General features: G+C 41.4%; 1 protein-coding gene across 9 annotated transcripts in view; it reads right to left on the reverse strand.

The window, feature by feature from the left end:
- LOC119651935 (trypsin-1) overlaps positions 1 to 19,969 on the reverse strand; it is a 47,628-nt gene that overhangs the window by 15,957 nt on the left and 11,702 nt on the right. For 2 of the 9 annotated variants that reach the window (XM_038055781.1, XM_038055778.1), the window contains exon 2: positions 14,137 to 14,564. In XM_038055781.1, coding sequence (XP_037911709.1) covers positions 14,137 to 14,239 — 103 coding nt within the window. In that variant the 5' untranslated portion in view covers positions 14,240 to 14,564. Of the gene's footprint in view, positions 1 to 14,136; positions 14,636 to 19,969 lie in introns of all 9 variants that reach the window. The other 7 variants (XM_038055779.1, XM_038055784.1, XM_038055782.1 and 4 more) reach the window with 6 other exon arrangements.

A 19,969-nucleotide genomic window follows, 5' to 3' on the forward strand; every position in this document is an offset into this window, starting at 1 on the left:
TCCGTGGACCAGAACAAACAAATGGGGGTTCAGTAGCATTGGTTTAGTCTATCCTAGCTGGGAATATGTTCAGATTAGGAATTATCCAAGATGATACGTGTCCATCCTGCAATGAGGGAGGGGAATCCACGGAACATGTGAGAGCCCCACCTATGGACGCATAAGACATCAAGTTTCTGGTGCAAATGTACTCCAACTGCAGCGGATAGCATCACATCACTAACGGAAATTCTTGCGATATATAAACGAATCCGTTAGACGGAGAAGTCGAGTACAATGGATCACTATCGTCTAAGTGAGTAGAGGGTTTGCCTCTCCCCCATCTCAAATACACACACACACATTAAAGAAGCAGAGCGCGTACAGGCACCTCTTCCACCGTCTGAACTCCAAGCATTTAAAGTGCTCAGAAAGAACAAAACACCGGATGCGCAAGTGTAGGATGAAATTGCCATATGTAGGAAGATTGGAGTCAAAATGCTGTCTTAGTTATGAAAAGATGACAAATTCAGTTGCGAGAATTATACAAGGATTTAATTTCAATGTGTTGATGAAGATTTCAAATAGGAATTCAACAAACTGTTAGATATTCTCAAGATAACAGATACTGAAGTAGTGCTGGCAATACAAAATTGAAGTCACTCGGTACTCCACAAAAATAGACTTAGCAGAAGCTGCTTTGCCATTCAGGAAAAGCTACAGAATCAGCTAATAAGACATTTCCGCACAAGCTCTGGATTAAGGGGCTAACCTCCCTTGTGAGTCGATTTCCTTTATTGCACTGGTATAAATATCCAGGAATACGTTCTTTAAATTTTAAGTTGATCTGATTAAAATTAACTGAGATATAATCGTTAAAAAACGAATTCTCCCCGAAACGACGTGAACCTAAAACTTTAAATAAAATTACTCGAAAGCCACTAAACCGATCTTTTTAAGGTTTTGTGTGAAACAAAACCTGCACCGACATAGAGGACAGCCTTGTGCATACACATGCCAAGTTTCATAAAAATCCAACTATTATTGGGAAAGTTATAGCAGTTCAAACTTATCAATTTCGTGCTAATTAACAGCATTCTAAGCCATACAAATAAGATGCTGACGTCATAATTAACGAGAATAATTGAAATTCGAGTGAAATATTAAAATTCCATTCAAGAAGAATCCAATTCTACCTAGCCCTTTTTATATTTGATGTGAGTTAAATTGTTTTTATTCGCTAATAATATTAAACTGAGAGCGTGAAGCGTACGACGTTGACCATCAACGTAGGGCTTTCCATCAAATGATTTATTTAAATCTCTTTCTAGAAAATAGAGAGCAATGGAATTTTTAGCTATATTACACGGAGCTGTCGTGCACTCGTCGCTCCTCACATCTTTTGCTTTTTTTTCAGCCTTCAGTTCATAAGCGGGGTCGGCTCGTGATGATCGGTTTCGTCATTTTATTTTATAAAATGCCTGATCAGGATGTAATCGCGAGACCTTTAAATCCCCATCCAGCGTATCAAGCCACCATTGTTTTGGCCGGCTTTTTGGTTGCTTACCATTGCTTTCGATGTTCTGATCAATATTGGTTGTTGAATTCTCGTTAGCGTGAATTACGTGATCACACCATCGAAAACGCCTCTCTTGCAGTTTTTCCACGATCGATGCAAACCCATATCGATCGCGGATATTCTCATTTCAGACGTAATCAAAACGTGTCACGCCACCAGTGCAATGCAACATCTTCGTCCCCATTACCGCAAGATGCCGTTCATTGTCCTTTATAGTCGGCCAACACTCAGAACTATAGAGAGTGGCAGACGGACGACATTGCAGTAAATTTTAGATTTGGGACGTGCGCTGATACGTCGATCACAAAGAACACCAGTTGGGGAACGCCACTTCATCCAGGTTGCATTAATGCGTGAAACAATTTCATTACGCAATTCTCCATTGGCTGATAGCATTGACTCGAGATTTTTAAATCGCTGAGTTCTGGCAATGGGGGTAACCTGCCCTTCGAGATATTTAAATCGGTCAGTTCTGGCAATGGCAGTAACCTGCCCAGAACTGAACGATTTCAATATCTCGAGTTAATGTTATAAGCCAATGGAGAACTACGTTATGCTCCTCACATAGGGAAACACAAAACCTTTTATACCTGAAGCGTCAAGATTCCGGTTTCCCGACTTGTTTAAAAACTTGGTGGGCTGATTACGTACATAAGAATATTGTATTTAATCCTTCAATTTTTTTATTCGATAAAAAATGGCTATCTTGCGAAAAATGCAATTTTAAATCCTCTAAAAAAGCATTCGTTTTTACTGTTACTTAACTGAAAATAATGGGTTGAACCCAACATTATTCAATATCGTTATGCAGTTTATAATTTGGAAAATACCAGTAGATTTAAATGGTGCACTACTGTATAAATAATCCCATGGCATGTTTGAAGAAGAGCACGAAGGGAAGCTTAACAAAGTATTCCCAATACAAACAAAGAGAAGATCAAAGTCATGAAAACAGAACAAGTCGGGAAACCGGAAGCTGGACGCTTCAGGTATGAAAGGTTTTGTGTATTTCTAATATAAAGACATTTCAGTGTGCATTTGCATTAGTACGTAGTACGTAATATATGGATATACTATGTGAGATTATCCATTTTCGGATGATATTTACATGCATAGTCTCCAATTTGTAAAGAAACGAGAGCGTTGACCTATTACAACTTTGTTAGCAACAGTACGATTTATACCAAACTTGGTACGATTATGCCTATAACATTAACATAATCCCAGCAAGCCTACATTGCTGCAAAATTGCATGGTACTAGGATGAACTTAAGGGAGGTTTTGTGGCCAATTACTAAAAGTGGTAGTAATATAGTATTATTAAGTTCATTTGAAGGGACATCGGTTTGTAAGGTATTTCGGAGCCTAGGCACCATATAGTGGCAGCCTTTTGATTCTTTTCAGATTTTCGGTTGGACAGTTTCTGAGAATGGGCCCGTTAAAGAAATGATCACTTTCGACCCGCCGCACTCCCCACCTTTGCAGCAAATGTCAAAACTAAGATTAACTTCGGAAAATACTAACCGAGACCTTTCATTTGATACTCCACATGACTATATTTGGTGAAAAAAATTGACACCTCCCTTTTGCATATATGGGGACTCTGCCTTAAATTGAACATAAATGGATGTAAAGCACCGTATGCGTGAGTGTTCCCACCTTTCTACTAAATTTGATGCCAATCGCTATACCCGATTCCGAGAAAAATGCGTGTGACGGACAGACAGACAGACAGACGAGTAGACTGACAGACAAACAGTAAACCTATTTTTTTGTGTAAAAGAAAACCTGTTTTAGGTACTTACGCACAGCCACAATTAACAATCATCAAGTGGCTGGATTTTAACTTCTTCTTCTTTTTCTTGAGGCTTTGTCCCGTTCATAAGTGAGGGCGGCTCGTCGTGATCGGCTCTATCAAATGCGAGATCTGGATGCAACCTCGAGACTTTTAAATTCCCATCAAACGTGTCAAGCCACCGTTGTTGAGGCCCGCCTTTTCGTTTTTTACCATTGACGTTCAGACCAATCTTGGCAAGTGAATTCTCGTTAGCACGGATTGCGTGATCATACCATCGAAGGCGCCTCTGTCACAACTTTTCCACAATCGGTGCAACCCCATAACGATCGTGGATATCCTTATTTCGGATGTGATCGAAACGTGTCGCGCCACTAGCCCAACGTAATATCTTCGTCTTCATTACCGCAATATGCCGTTCATTGTCTTTTATAGTTGCCCAATACTCGGAACCATAGAGAGCGACAGGACAGGATTTGAGACGTTCGTTGATACATCGATCACAAAGAACACCAGTTGTGGAACGCCACTTCATCCAGGTTGCATTAATGCGTGAAGCAATTTGATAACACAATTCTCCATTAGCTGATAGCATTGACCCGAGATATTTTAATCGCTCAGTTCTGGGCAGATCACTGTCGCTGACAGTGATTGTGTCTATTTCATGAGGGTTGGTCGTTGGATGAGGCGACGATTGCATTTTTGGACAAGTTGTTAGAGATCAGTTTTGATATCAGATGCTAGGCAAACATCATCTGCATACAGCTGGATTTTAACTTGTGCAGTCAATTTTAGAACAAGTCGGGGAATTGGAAGCTAAACGTTTCAGGTATAAAAGATTTTGTGTATTGCTTATATAGGTATGCTTGTTTGTTCTATTTGTACCTAGCTTATAATGTTCACGCATGTAGTTTGTCAGACAATTCACTTGCGTCTAAGAATGCAATAAAGCTGCACAAAAGTGACAACTTTGACCTACTATAGTTCTGTTAGTAATAGCGCGATTCCTACCAAACTTAACAGTATGATGCTCTATAGTACAGCCTGTGTTTATGCTACGCTTCACGATTCTAGAATAAACTTAACGGGGCATCTCAATCATTTTCTAAAAAAATATTTTTATAATAAATATAGTAATGTACTATTATTAGCTTCATTTAAACAGGGATCGGTACGGAGAGTATTTTGAGTTTCGGAGAATCGTTCCTTGAAGTAATTGACTCTTCTGGAATCCCCGCACTCCATTTCTAGGTAACCAATGGCAAAAGTAATACCGGCTTCGTAAAGTACTATTCGAAAGCTTTCATTTGATACTTCATATCACTATATTTGGTGAAAGAGAATTTTACACCCCTTTTTGCATGTATGGAGCGGAACTGCTACTCGTCGTATGCGGCGCGATTCACTCGTTCTTTCTACCAAATCTTGTATCAATAGCAGACAGATAGATATAACGACGGACAGACAGACAGTAATCCGTTTTCAACAAGGTTTTGTTTTACACAAAACTATAAAACTGAAAATATACAGGGGAAAAAAAAGTTCGCAATCTATATAACTTTAATTATATCTGTCTTTTGTTGCGGCAGTAAGACGTGGACAATGAATCAGTCCGGAGAGGAAAAGAATCGCTTTTGAACATCAAAACTTCAGAAAAATCTTAGCTCCAGTAGACGGCAAATGGCGAATGAGATGCAGCAATGGGTTGGCCCTATTATTCCAAAAACCAGAAGTCGCAATCCATATTAAGATGCGAAAGTTCAAGTGGGCCCGTCAGAGCCTATGGACGTGAAAATAATTCTCAGGTGCCTGCTGAAAAACACGTTGAAAAAGAAACCACCAGGTGAAAAACTCCGACACAAATAATGTGTTCATCTCTACACTGGGAAGCGTAGAGATAAACACATTGGACTGTAGCGCCATAGAAGAAGGAGAACGTGGTCAGATAGTAGTTATGTTAACGGTAACCAAGATATCTACCGACAACAAACCGGCTATGTCTAACTCTGCATCATCCTAAATCATTTTAAATCTTCTTGGATATTTGACAGCATTAACAACGGTGATGCTTCTTTCCATATTTTAGTGCATCTTAAATTTTTGCCTATTTTCGTATTTAGGTGCCTCTTACTTAAATGGCGTTGCTTCCGATTCGTATTTTGCTGTATACCAGGTTCTTTTGGCTTGTAATTAGATTGGCTTCCATAATGTGGTCTACGAATACTAGTCAGGCAGTCTCAAGCCAGTTCTAAGGGAGTTCCAGTTCTTCTAAATTCCTTTATTCGCCCCTGCATCAATGTCGGAAGTGCACTGTGTGTAAGAACTACAGCTATACTCTCGGCGCAGCCAACAACTACTTTTCCTCTTTCCTAGTAGAGGCAGGCATAAGACTCTGTCGTAAATGTTCCATGAGAATGGATCCAGCATAGAATCCTCAAGGACTCTGACTGTGACTCGGCAGATATTCGTGTCTTCATCGGTCTCGAATTTTAGCTCCGACCCGCCGTTATGTTCGTCAGCATATTCATTTTGATGACGACTGAGGATCAGCATGGGAAACTGATGGCATTCATAATCACTGCGCAGTACTCTTTTAACATGAAATAATATCTCACTATTGATCTCAGCGTTGCCGAACAAGTTAGTACCAGTGATTTCTCCCCCTTTACTTACGACATCACTGCTTTTCAGACTTGTGTCTCGGTGCTTATCTCTCCTTCATTTTAGAGGACTATAAAGCTTCTATTTTTCCTACCGCTGATCGCTGGTTGGTTTTACCGGCGACCCCTAGTTGCTAAGAAGGATATAATGTAGAAGTCCAGAGAAAAATCTTAATCGGCATTCTTGGTAAAGCCAGCCGCGGTAGTGATTTTATTACGGTGTCATATACTTTCAGTCGCTTGAAAATGTCTGATTTTGTGTATTTCATTTAAAGAAAACGGCGGCTAAAGCGCATCGAGATTAAAAAAATTTTACGAAAATGCTATTCTAAGTGAAACTTCATGCCATGCCCATGATTGGTTCTGTCGCTTTAAAGACAGTGATTTCGATGTTGAAAGCCAAAAAACTTCGAAGACGCAAAATTGTAGGAATTGCCCGATGAGCGTCGCTGCTCCAAAGCAAGAAACTTGACTTCCATATGATTTAGAGCTAAGCGAGTTGAGCATCGTTTTTTTCACCTAAGCGCAAAAAAGGAAGGATTTTCATCATCACGTCGTGGCAATGAATAATTTTTTTAATTAAAAAAAAAATCATTATGATCTGTTGAAATCGAACCAAACTAGCACTGGAGAATGGAATCGACTCCAATTGATGCGACTGAGACGAACATCGCGCGAAAAAAGCCACAAAACGAGCAGATGCACAAAAAGATGATTCTACTGTATGACAATAATCGTCCTCATTTTGCCAAACGCCTTAAAACCTACACATATTCCTCAGATATTACTTGTTCCGTTGAATGGAGCATGATTTGACTGATGAACAATTCCGCTCATATGAAGATATCGTCGTGGAATTTAAAGGGGGTCCCCACACATGTAACAACGGATGCACATTTTTTTCACTAAATATTGTAATGTGGGGTTAAAACTTGTCTTTATTTTGACATTTGATTCACAAGGAGGGGCCTGGAAATTCGCAGGACCTACCCAACCCAGGAATCTGAAGATAATCAGGAAGCTGCCGTTTTATGGTGCCTAGGCTCCGAAATACCCTTCATACTGATATCTGTCTAGATAAAGTTAATAATAGTATATTAACATAATTTGTAGTAATTGACTGTAGAACCCCCCCCCCCCCCCTATGTCCATCCTAAAATATGAAATTGTAGTAATATAGGCTATGATATAGAGCACGATTCTAGCAAGTTTCGAGGAACTCGCACTATTACTAACAAAGTTATAATAAGTGAAACTTGTCGCTTCATTGAAAATTCTAAGACTTTGAATGTCACTATCACCCAAAAATGGGTATTCTGACGTGCTAAGGGGAATATGCGTTAATAAAAGATATGCACAAAACATTACATACCTGAAGCGTCTAGCTTCCGGTTCCCCGACTTGATAAATATCTTCCAGTTTGATTTAGTTCATCCAGAAGAAAAAATGTAACAAAGAAAACTCTACTCGATTTTTTTTTTGTTTCGTAGATGAATTACAAACTGCATCTTTCACGCCATTAGGAAACACTAGTCTGGCGGCTTTCTACAAATTTGCATCCAAACCAAATATTATAAAATATTTTTGTTGAACTTTTGTTAGAACACAGCAAAAAAATCGTTTTTCTTTCCCCAAAAAAATCCATAAAAACGCCTTTATGAGACCTGCATTAGCACTTCAGTTCCCCCTGGACTTCTCAAAACCGTTGGATTCCCCTGTTTCTGTTTTCTGCCATAAGCTCCCAGCGCAATCCACTCGTTTGCTTTCTTAGGATAGTGAATTTCACTTAATGCCGCCCCTCCTAAATCTTTAACCAGCCGCTTCTTGTTAACAATTCTAGGTTGCTCACCTGTGTGTTAACGAAGATCTTTGTTCGAAATAGTATGAAACCAGCATACCCCGACGACACGTAGCGGAAAAGTGGGGTGGTCCCTTTCCATATCTTACTCTCATATAACAACACAGGCAGAACATTAGTCCAAAAGAGTCTCAACTTGACCGTGATGTTTATACTGTTGATACTACTACTGTTTTAAAAAGTATTTATTGAGTTCTTGTACTTGATATCCCACAAGAATATAATGGAATAAAAATATGTAAGCCTTTGACATCTATGGAGAGCCCCCGTCAAACTAAACACAAATCATACTACGAACATATGGCCATCTAATTTTATGACAATAAGTTCAGACGTTTCCGAGTAAATTGAATCGACAGTAAAAAGTTTTGTTTCATAGAAAAAAGGGAGTTATAAAGTCATCCGTGATCCTTACAAGGTAATGAGTTCCATTTCAAGCATCAATTTCCATTATGTGGGTGAATATTGAACCAGACGAGCCTATCAATGAAAAATGGCCAACATTACAATCATGATTCACTTATGCATCAAGTACTCCCAAAATTCTTGAAAATGTCCTTACGATTATGAAAAATTCTTCCATGGATGTATATTTCTGTCGTTTTAACGAATTAATATAATTATTCGGAAGCTACTCTCTTATAGTAATAAGCAATGCTATATATTTGAGTGTTCTACACGTTGCAGTCTTATTTGCATCAAGGTTCCTGTAGCCTTTCATAATTAATCAAGAAAACATTCTCATTAGCACAGCCACCCAGACGATGCCATTAGTTACGCTTATTAAGTAATTTAGTTACGTCGCTCAATTATGTAAAGATACAAATTTGGAGACAGTACATCTTAAGTTTCGAAATTGAAATGGCGATAAGAATCATTACGTCATATTATTTTGAAAGTAAGCTTGATATAATCGATCTAATTATAGCAATCTTGAATACGAATTTAGCTAAATAATTTAAAATGATTGGAATGGTAATATACTCTGTCAAATAGTAAAGCGGTTGAAAATATTTATATAATATGTAAGATGCAAATATCTGGTGCATCACTAATAACCTTCATCATAGCGGTTATCTTTTCGTTCATGAAAATTGAATTTACTCTAGCAAGACGCGTTTTTCAGATGATCTCTTTGCCGATGTATACAAATGGTAAAACTATATGTCGATGGACTTCCAAATCATATTGAATGAAACATATTTTTCCAGATTCCAAATAAGACTTCACATAAATAGGAGTACCAATTCCTATTACGAGTATAACAAATAACATAGAAATGGTAGGATTGGAAATTAATAGCACTTTTTACGGGTAGATCATGGTCCTTCCTGCAAAAGTACATAATTGATCACGGAAGGAATTCGGAAGTTTGGAAAACCGTGTAACTAAGCCATTTTAAAATTAAAAGAGGGAGAGAATTAGCGGTTTCTGTAAGCCTTTTAATACGAAAGTGTTGCAACAGTGATACCGAAGCCTGTAAAAGATGGCTTGTGAGGCCCAAGGAACTTCAGATAGAGTGTTCGAGAACATTGAAGGGGTTTTGATTGCGAGCTTTTCCAAAAACTTTGTGATACCACCAGAGAGCATGGTGCTGATAATATGGTGAGTTTATATCATATTACGCTAATGTTGAAATTGCTACATACTGAAGTAGGTTTTATTCACACACTGGTGAAGCGATGAAAAGATGTCCAAAGAGGTGTGCTTTCGCTATTTGTATGGAGTAAAAAGCCGGACTCTGCGTGAAAATTATGCGGATCCTTAATAGCATTTTTTTCATTGAAATATGTATTCCGGGCCCGAGAGGAATCATCTCAATTATCATATAGGAATTTGGCCAAAAATTAAAAAGCTGAAAATTTGGACTAAGAATCAAAACAAATAATTACCAGGAAAATATAAAACATAAACTGTTAATGAAAGATTAAAATAGCTCCTAAATCAATTAAATTATTTTCACTTTTAGGGTGAACAATGGCCTGTCAGAATGCCTACAATACTCCTGTAAGTCCTCCTTCGTTTTTCAACAGACAAACTAGGCATGTTCGTTTCTGACAGGAAAAGTTTGTGTGTCTAGCAGCATTTGGGCTCTGCCACCTGTCATTGTGGCAAGCTTGTTTCCAATTTTGGAAGAAAACCGTAGCCAACGCTGTTGATACTCCAATTGTTGGTTCCTATTTTGCTAAAGCATCCGAGATTTAATTTCCCTCTACGCCATAGTGACCATGTACCGAGGGTAGCTCCACCATATTGAATCTATAAATAAAGTTCAAGCGGGTTCTGCATTCCTGAATGATTTTCGAGGTGGTCAAAAGACTACTCAACGCCCTTACTGCAGTCTGGTTACCACTGCAGACTGCAATGCGCCTACCCTTCAATCGCTCGTCAATCACTCAGTATGTTGCCCTTCGGATCGCATATACTTCAGCTTGAAAAACCGTTGCACAACCATGTCCCAAAGGAAAAGCCCACTTCTCGTTTTTATTCGACAGGTAGACTCTGGCCCCAGACCCCTGTTCTGTCTTTGAGCCATCAATGTAAAAGACTTCCGTATATCCCGCCACGCATTCCTGTGGGACTGGCCAGTCCTCTCAACGTTGAAGGGTAACTTCATATCTTCTACCCAACTAATATATGGCGACACGAGATTCAGAAGACATTATCAGAACTAGATTCAGTCCTTCCAATAACTGTGCCTCCATGTCTATTGTTTCCCCATAGATCTAATCGAATTGCAGTGCTTTGAATAAATATATCCGGGGGCTGCAAATTGAATTGAATTGCACTTAGAGCTGCGCCGCATGTCGTGCTCATGACACCGGCAATACCCAGGCACCCAGTTCTTACTTTAATCCACCACACTACGGATGCATAAGCGAACACTGGCCTAATGATAGCATCGTATATCCGCATTATCACATGAGGTCTGAGTCACCAAGTTCAGCCAAAGATCCATCTGCACAGCTCAAGAGCTGTGGGAGCTCGTTTCAACTTTACCTCTACATGTTTATTCCAAAGAAGTTTTTTATCCAGAGTGACTCCCAGTTATTTAACTTCTTCGGAGAGTTGAAGGGTTGTACCCTTCCTCTCTGGGAGGCAAAGTCCACCCAGTTTTCTCCTTTTTCTAAATAATACCATCGTAGTTTTATTTGGATTGACTAAAAGTCCATGCCTAAGGCACCAACTGTCTATCAAATCAACGGCACGTTGTATATTCCTACACACCGTTCCAAGATACCGACCAACAGCAAGCACAGCCACGTCATCAGCATCAGCTTGAGCGTGCATTGGTAAATTTTGCAGTTCGCATAGTAATGAGTCGATCAACATACTCCACAGAAGTGGCGATAGCACACCTCCTTGAGGGCAGCCTTTTGTCGCTTCCACTGTTAGATAGCGATCGATACTCATTTCATCATACAGCAATCTCTGCATTAGCATAGCATAGATCCGCTTAATTAAATCATTATCGACACCTAGCGCTCTGGCGCCATTACAAAGTTTTTAAAAAGGCAGTCAAATGCCTCTTCAATGTCCACGAACGCCCCCATCGTGTACTCATCCTTAACAGTTGTTTTCTCTGTCATTGAAACCAAAGAATGAAGAACAGATTTACAGGAATTTCCACCCTGGTAAGCATGTTGGTTCCTGCCTTCCTGCGAGTGTCGTTCAACAAGTTAAACCTTTTAATAAGAATGAAGTTAAGCTGATCTGTCTGAAGTTCTTTGGATTAGAATTGTCATCTTTCCCAGGCTTCGATATGAAGACTAACTTAACCTTCTGCCAAGAGGTAGGCACATAGCCCAAAGCAAGACTTACTAGAAAAATATCTCTTAACAATCGCTCTAAGTGCTCCATACTCTCGTTTATCATTGTTGGATAGATGCCATCCATGCCGGGTGCTGTGTTCAAGGGACTGTGTGGAAACTTTCACCTTTTTGTTGGTAACAACCACTTCTGCAGTGTTGCAGTCCACCTTACAGCAATTGCGTACTGAAGGGGTTGCGGGTTGCAACAACCGTCAACTCTCCCCCTACCACTACTCTCACCCGTTCTCTCGGATGGTGTACTTCTAGGAGGGTTTGTACTGATTCCAGTTCAGTTCAGTCCGCCAGTGTGTAATCAACTTACCACTTTTGAAGTATAGATTGCTAGATAAATTACTTAACCTCTTCTCGGGCCCATGAATGTTGGAGCACACCCTACGTTTGCAATCATGAGACCAGCTGAAATTATGGAACCATATAGCTTCTCTCCTCTGAGATTGCATTTGCCACTGCACCAACAAATATTTTGGGTGTTCGCATTGCAACCTATTAAGAGTTTGAGACCACCTGATTCTGCATACGCTACATACAAGATCCCTTAGCTCTTGCGTCGGTGGAGGGCACAAAGAATCATAGGGTAAATGAGCGAAGGTAATTCTGATGTTTTCCGCTCGCCATTAATCTGGTATAGTACGATGACCGTAATTAAGTCCTGGGAACGGAACTGCCTCAGCATGATTGCCTCTTGGTCTTATGGATCTTTCATCGTAGAAGAAGCCCCCTTTACTGATCCAATGCTACAGATTCTGTTAAATCGAACCCATGGCTCTTGCACGAGAAAAATGTAGAAAAGTCCTGGAGTTTTGTCAGTCTCGCTGCCAGCGGATAGAAGGCGGATTTGGCATGCTGCAGGTTAATTTGACCAACCTTTATATTTTTCGACATAAGCTTAGCCTAATATGTAATGGAAAAGTGTTAGAAGAGTATGCCGCGGACCACATGTGTCGGGGTTTCCCCCTCACCGTGCCACGCTGAGAAAAGCTGCCTTTGGAGGTACAGCAGTTCTCACGTCCTCATCCATCAAACGTCTCATCTCATCCCGCAGAGCATTCGTCTATTTTCCTTTTAACGCCTTCACCGGTTTGCGGTGTTCGGTTTGCATAAATTGGATCACTCGAACTGGTATCAAGTCAGTTCCGTGCACGTCCCTGACTTCGGATTGTTCCGGTAATGGTGTAGGAGAGGTTACTGCCAGGTAGGATTTACTCTGTAGTCCCTCCACTAGTGCGACCCGTCTCCCTAAAAATCCTTGAATTGTTGGCGGAATTTCGAGTTCCTTACTCACTTTATTTCAATTTGAGTTTTACTTTGGCCAAGTATTTCACAACTGTAAATTTACTTTTCTGACCATCTAATGCTCTAGAATAACTACATTTCCAGCAATTTAGCATCGGGATTCCCAGTTCAAATCGAACATACACTTTGGACCGTTACTGCATTCGTTACTCTTCGAAGCGAACATCTGATAATAGAAGCACAAGTGCCGTAAACAGGCGGAAATGAAAAATTTTCTCATATTTTCGGCCAATTATCGGAAATTCACAGAAGCATCCTTCATTAATGCGCAAATTGCGTAACCCATTATTCCAATAACTATTTCGTTTCGCCTTTCATCGATACAAAAATCGACACTTCTTCCAAATACGTTGAAAATCCGTAATTAAAAAGTGAAATTCCCGCGGATGATATGTGCTTTTCATTGTTGCGATATTACCATGACTAATATGGACTTTTATGAGGAAACATAATAACATACTCCACTTGTGTATCGGCCGAGCTGCAATTGTAGCAACAAGTGTCCAATTAAACCGTAACAGCTAATCATACGGAGTTAATTAAATCACTCATGTACTCTCAGCAGAGCACCTTGTTCGGCAACATCGCACCTCATGGCGCTACCATTATCACTAACCTTCCCCAACTCGCTTCTTATCACGTAAGACGCCGATTGTGGGTCCATGGCCTCCTGGCTGTTATTCTCGCCGTATCGACTATTACTTAATTGCCATCATAACCGCTTGCCGTAAGTAAATCTGATCGCAGTTGTTAAGAAGAGTGAAAGTGCATTGCGCGGAATGCGAAGACACGATGCGCTCAATTACCTGCCCAAGATACCAAAGAAATTAAAGAAGAGTGGCTGCAAAGGTGTAAAGGTAAAAGTACACTCAATTTCAGAATAATGACGTCCTATCATGGCAAAGTGGTGCGAGCCTCCAAGTCTCCTTCGGTGGAACTGAAAACGAGATGAATTTAATGAACGAGTTAATAGTGGGTTTGTGATCGCCTAACGAGGGGAGTTTATTCACTTTTGGCGGATGACAGTCAAGAAGAAACTGAGCCTGTGAAGGTTTGAGCCAGAAAGATAAGATGACGGCGCTTGGAGTGTGCTCACTGTAACTAAAGATATCATTAAGATAACTGAAATCATAACTCACCTGAACTTTGATGTTGCGATGCTGCCGCCGACACGGTGGATGGGTAAGAAGTAGATGATCCGCGTAGCGTGAAGATAAGCGTGAATGTCAGGAGGAAAGCCATTTTGCACTTGCTTAGACGCTTGGATGGTTCTTAGGCACTCACCGGCAAGTTGCCACCAGCGCTGTGATTTGCATTTTTCACGGATCTCTGCGCTCGCTGGTAGGCCAGCGTTTAACACTTCACCGGCTCAACTGGCATCCCGAACTGTTCACTTTTGTGTTTACCTTCTCGAGAGGCTTTTCACGTTTTCATGGTCATAGGTTTGCTTCATTTACGTCTTTCTTATGCACTTTTTACCTCGAAGCAAGAAAACATTTCCCGATGATTAGAGCCACCACAAATCTGATTAAGAAATATTTCTGGCTGCAACCAACCTGGCTAGGTTCTGTTTTCTTTTAGCTATCGCTGCACTAACGACAACGAGATGCTTTCAGAAGTGTCGAGTGGAAAGTGAAACTTTTCCAGCCATAAGACAAAACGAAAGGGTGAATTATTAAGATAAGACACTTGAGCTGCAGGTATTAGGCTCCAGCACGAACTAATTACAATATCTAATTAAAGATGATGACGGTAAAGGAGTGAAAGTGTTGGAAATTCTAATTTTCAAGTGGATTCGTACCATTTTCTGTTGGGAAGTGGAAAATAAGGAGATACGAAAAGAGAAACGCTAGATTTGGAGTTCTCGATGAACGTTAATACTTTCAAGAATCGTGTGCTTTCCTATGCAACTAATGTTAATATCGGCAAGATCGAAATATGAACTCCTCTATATTTCCTAAAAAAACTTTCGGGGATTGAGGCATCATTTTAAGATATTGTGCTATTTGAGATTTCAATTTGTGTGTATGAAGCACTACGAAAATCTACACTGAAAGGAACTCTTCAGTATATTCGGTAGTAGTTTGCACAAGTAGAAGCAAGAGGAACTTCAAAGGAAGAATAATGACGACAATATCAATAGTAGCACCTATTCTGCAAGCTAAAACTTTTGGAAATCAAGATCGGCGCATTCGTAAATACGCAGAATTCGTGGAAAGAATTTATTTGGTAGTCTCCTATGTCATGGTTCGCAAAGAATTTTCGCCGTTGTTCGGCTTGCTCCAGGAGTGCCTGAAAAAAATATCTAGTTGTCCATAAACTTTTGTTTCCTAGACCACAGCATATCTAAGCTTCGTTTTCCCGAGTTCATTATTCCTAAGGCAGCCATAAATAGAAACATTTATTTACTTTTCCTTATAGTTAGTTAGATGGTAATTATGCTTTCTGATTGAGGCGAGTGAGATTGGCGGTGATCGACGATCGCAGGAATTGAGGATCTGCGATTTTTTTCTAGGGGTCAAGAGTTTTTGATCAACATAGATATCCACATTGAATTTGTTAAATATTTAAATTATTACGAAACGCCTTTGCTTTTTATCAATCAAATTCGAACTACGAGCTCCTGCTAAACAAATAATTGTGCGGCAATCTAACTTGACCCGGACCTTGAAATGAATTAGAGCACTTTATTCCAGACCGTAACGGTGCACTTCAGGTAAACTGTAGGAGGCAATGTGGTCAGCATTGTGCTCGTCCGTGATTATTATTCTGGTTTGACTCAGGTATTCAATTACAGTTAAGTCGCCTGATATCTCTCTGCCACTAGTGAGATTCCTAGCGCGATCTTTCGCTACGGCAGCCTAGTGCTCTAACGACGAAGCCATTCAGAGCCGTTAAGTACTTTATTTACCACAACTTTCAGGCCATATGGGGAAAATTATATTACATATTTTGTAGCTTACTGCAGCTCCTAAAGCCGCCTTTCCTTAGGAGCTTGAGAGTTAGTACGAAACTATTTGCCTTACATACTAGATATGCTCAAGAATCAGTTGTTCAGTAGTTTAAAGCGGTTGAAATTTCTAGCACCAGAAAAGTTAAGTAAATCCCATTTGTAATAGGGGTACTTCTGAGAATATTTCACAAATGTTTTTTTCATACAATTGAAAAATATACATAAAATTTTGAAGATAGCTGCAATGGCACCGCAAATTTTTCCCTCATCGATATATGGTTCTGTTGCATAATAGTAAGATTTGCCTTGGAATAGAGGTAAAGGAAATATACGACTTTGGGATTTCATTTGTTATATCAAAAATTTCAATGCCCACATTTTTATGCACTCGATTTTCTCATTGTTTAAAAAAATAATCAAAACTAATATAGTTAGGTTTGGGACAATGAATCAATGTCTGATGATTGGTAAAGAGACATTATCACCCCACAGATAAGAACCGTGATGCAGTGCGGCAATTACAGAGGTGTCACGTTGCTGAGTATTATCTATAAGATATTCTCCGCTATCTTGTTAGGCCAAAGGTCAAAGGGTAGTATAGGTCCCGGGGCGAAACGTGGATTGGTACCCACGATGGAGCATAAAACCTGGGAAATGCCTGCTGAACCAACACCAACAGCTCTACTACCAAACCCTATCTCCACCTCCACGTGGTGACCGCTGGGAGCTCTTTCTTAACGAAAAGCTGCAGACGGAGAAGGATGAAGGCGAGTCTCCCGCGCCTAAAAACGGGACAAATTGTACCAACTGGTCCTCCAGGTTGGGGGTTGGGTAGGGCTGACAACCCTACACGGAAAACAACCGTTACGAAGCCACAACAGGAGCCTCGGATAGGACGGATATTAAAACGACGGACCCGGCAACGACAAAGGAACAACGATTTGCGCATTTTCTCATGGAACGTGCGCTCCCTGTACAGAGATGAAGCTGATAAGCAGCTAGCCGATACCCTGTCCCAATATAGGGCTGATGTAACAGCGTTGCAAGAGGTGCGATGGACAGGGACCGGTTTCCTGGAGAAGAGCCACTACACCATATATTATAGCGGCCATCCAGTAAACCATGTGCTCGGAGTAGGTTTCTTAGTCAGCCAAAAAATGAAACCTGCTGTTATCGGCTTTGAAAGTATAAGCGAACGGCTATGCACTCTGCGCTTGCGAGGCAAGTTTAGAAATATAAGCCTCATAAACGTTCACGCCCCTACAGAGGAGACTGCAGAGTCGGAGAAGGATACCTTCTACGAGGCAGTAGAAAGAGCCCTCGAAGCCTGTCCCAGATATGATATCAAAATCATACTTGGGGATTTCAACAGCCAAGTAGGGAAGGAGCCCGTATTCAGGCGATACGTTGGCTCCCATAGCTTACACGAAAAAACAAATGATAACGGACTGCGGACTATTCAATTAGCAGGGTCACACGAAATGGTTGTTGGAAGTACCTGGTTTGCGCGGAAAGCGGTCCACAAACATACGTGGGCCTCTCCAGACGGGACCACTTTCAACCAAATTGACCACGTGTTGATCGAACGCCGCCACCTCTCAGCCTTGATGAATGTCAGAACATATAGGGGGGCCAATATAGACTCGGATCACTATCTCGTTGGCATGGTGCTCCGAGCTCGAATAACAATACCACCTAGAATCCCCTCTGACAATCAGGTGAGAGTGAACACTGAAGCCATCCACAACACAACCCTCCGCGACACCTATAAGAGGGAAATGGATGCCGCAATAACCGCAGTCAATAGAGGACCTGGAGATGAAGCATCAACTAATGATCTTCACAACCATCTGAAGAACGTTATCATGGATACGGCCACAAATATACTTGGCCCCAGCCGCAAAAGGAGTCGGAACGGCTGGTTTGACGATGAATGTAAGCTAGCAACGGAACGGAAGAATGCCGCATACCGAGTAATGTTGCATTCTCAAAGAACGCGGGCACGCGCAGAGACTTATCACGAACTCCGTCGAGCGGAGAAGCGACTTCACAGACGGAAAAAGGAAGCCTGGGAGAACCAACAAGTCTGTGAACTAGAAAAGTACAGGGAGCAACCGCACCAGGCGCGGAAGTTTTACCAACAAGTCAGCAGGATGAAGCCTTATACACCTCGATGCTCATCCTGCCGAGACAAAGAGGGAAATCTGATTTCCGACAGAATGGGCATATTAGAGCGATGGGTTGAGTACTTTGATGAGCTACTGAACAACCAGAACATCGGCGAGTTGGAGGTCCCGCCAACTGAAGACGACGGACAAATACTGCCACCACCAAGTTTAGGAGAAACAGTCCGTGCAATTCATCGGCTAAAAAATCATAAGTCGCCAGGAGCCGATGGAATTACAGCCGAATTGGTTAAATATGGAGGCGACCAGTTACACCAAGTGGTTCATCAACTTGTGCTCAAGGTATGGGACAGCGAATCAATGCCTGACGATTGGCAGCGAGGCATAATCTGTCTCATACATAAAAAGGGAGATATCACACAGTGCAGCAATTATAGAGGTATCACGTTGCTGAGTACCATCTATAAGATATTCTCCACTATCTTGCTAGGCCGGATAGCCCCATACGCCCAGAACATCATTGGCCCATACCAAAGAGGCTTCACTCCAGGCAAATCAGCAACAGATCAGATTTTCTCTCTGCGGCAGGCGATGGAAAAACTGTTGGAATATGGACAACAGTTGCACCATCTGTTCATCGACTTTAAAGCCGCCTATGATAGCATAGCCAGGGTAAAACTGTACACGGCCATGAGAGAATTCGGTATCCCGACGAAATTAATAAGACTGACTAGGCTGACCCTGACCAATGTGCGAGGCCAGATAAAAGCAGCAGGATCACTCTCAAGACCATTCGACATCAACAACGGTCTACGACAAGGGGATGCGCTATCATGCGTCCTCTTTAACCTGGCCCTCGAGAAGGTGATCCGTGATGCTGAGGTGAATGCAAGAGGTACGATCCTCTTCAAGTCCACCCAACTACTGGCCTATGCTGACGATATCGACATCATGGGAAGAACCACCCGAGACGTTCAAACTGCCTTCATCCAGATCGAGCAGGCGGCGCGAGATCTTGGGCTGCACATCAATGAAGGCAAGACAAAATACATGGTGGCAACGTCAGCACCGAAGACGAATCAACCAACAACATCAAACCGCACTGGTCAAACACAAGCACGAACAAGAATAAGGATAGGGGAATACAACTTTGAGACCGTTGACAATTTCTCCTATCTAGGGTCGAAAATCACAACCGATAACAACTACGATGAGGAAATCCGCGCACGGTTGTTGTCAGCCAACAGAGCCTACTTCAGCTTACAAAGACTGTTCCGCTCGAAACGTCTCACCATAGGGTCAAAGCTCTTACTGTACAAGACTATGATCTTGCCAGTCCTCATGTATTCCTCGGAAACTTGGGTTCTTAGCAAGAAAAATTGCGAACTCTTGGCCGCGTTCGAGAGAAGAATCCTCCGAAGAATTTTTGGCCCCCTACATGAGGATGGACGATTCCGTAGCCTACACAATGACGAAATCTATGAGCGATACCATGACCGTACGGTTGTGGATAAAATCCGGCTCAATAGGTTACGGTGGGCGGGTCACTTAATCCGTATGGATGAAGATGATCCCACCCGGAAAGTCTATAAGGGCAATATCTATGGTAGGAAAAGAAGACGAGGCAGACCCTGCCTAAGATGGAGCGATGGCGTGGGCCAGGACGCCAGACAGCTTTTAGGGATATCGAATTGGTGGACCTCGGCGCAAAACCGGGATGTCTGGAGTTCCTTATTAAGGCAGGCCTAGACCGGATACCGGTTGTTGCGCCGTTGATGATGATGATCTTGTTAGGCCGGATAGCACCATACGCCATAGTAAAGAGGCTTCACTCCAGACAAATCAGCAACAGATCAGATTTTCTCTCTATGGTAGGTGATGGAAAAACCGTTG

The sequence above is a fragment of the Hermetia illucens genome, chromosome 3 (assembly GCF_905115235.1).
Source record: "Hermetia illucens chromosome 3, iHerIll2.2.curated.20191125, whole genome shotgun sequence".
Lineage (NCBI taxonomy): Eukaryota > Metazoa > Arthropoda > Insecta > Diptera > Stratiomyidae > Hermetia > Hermetia illucens.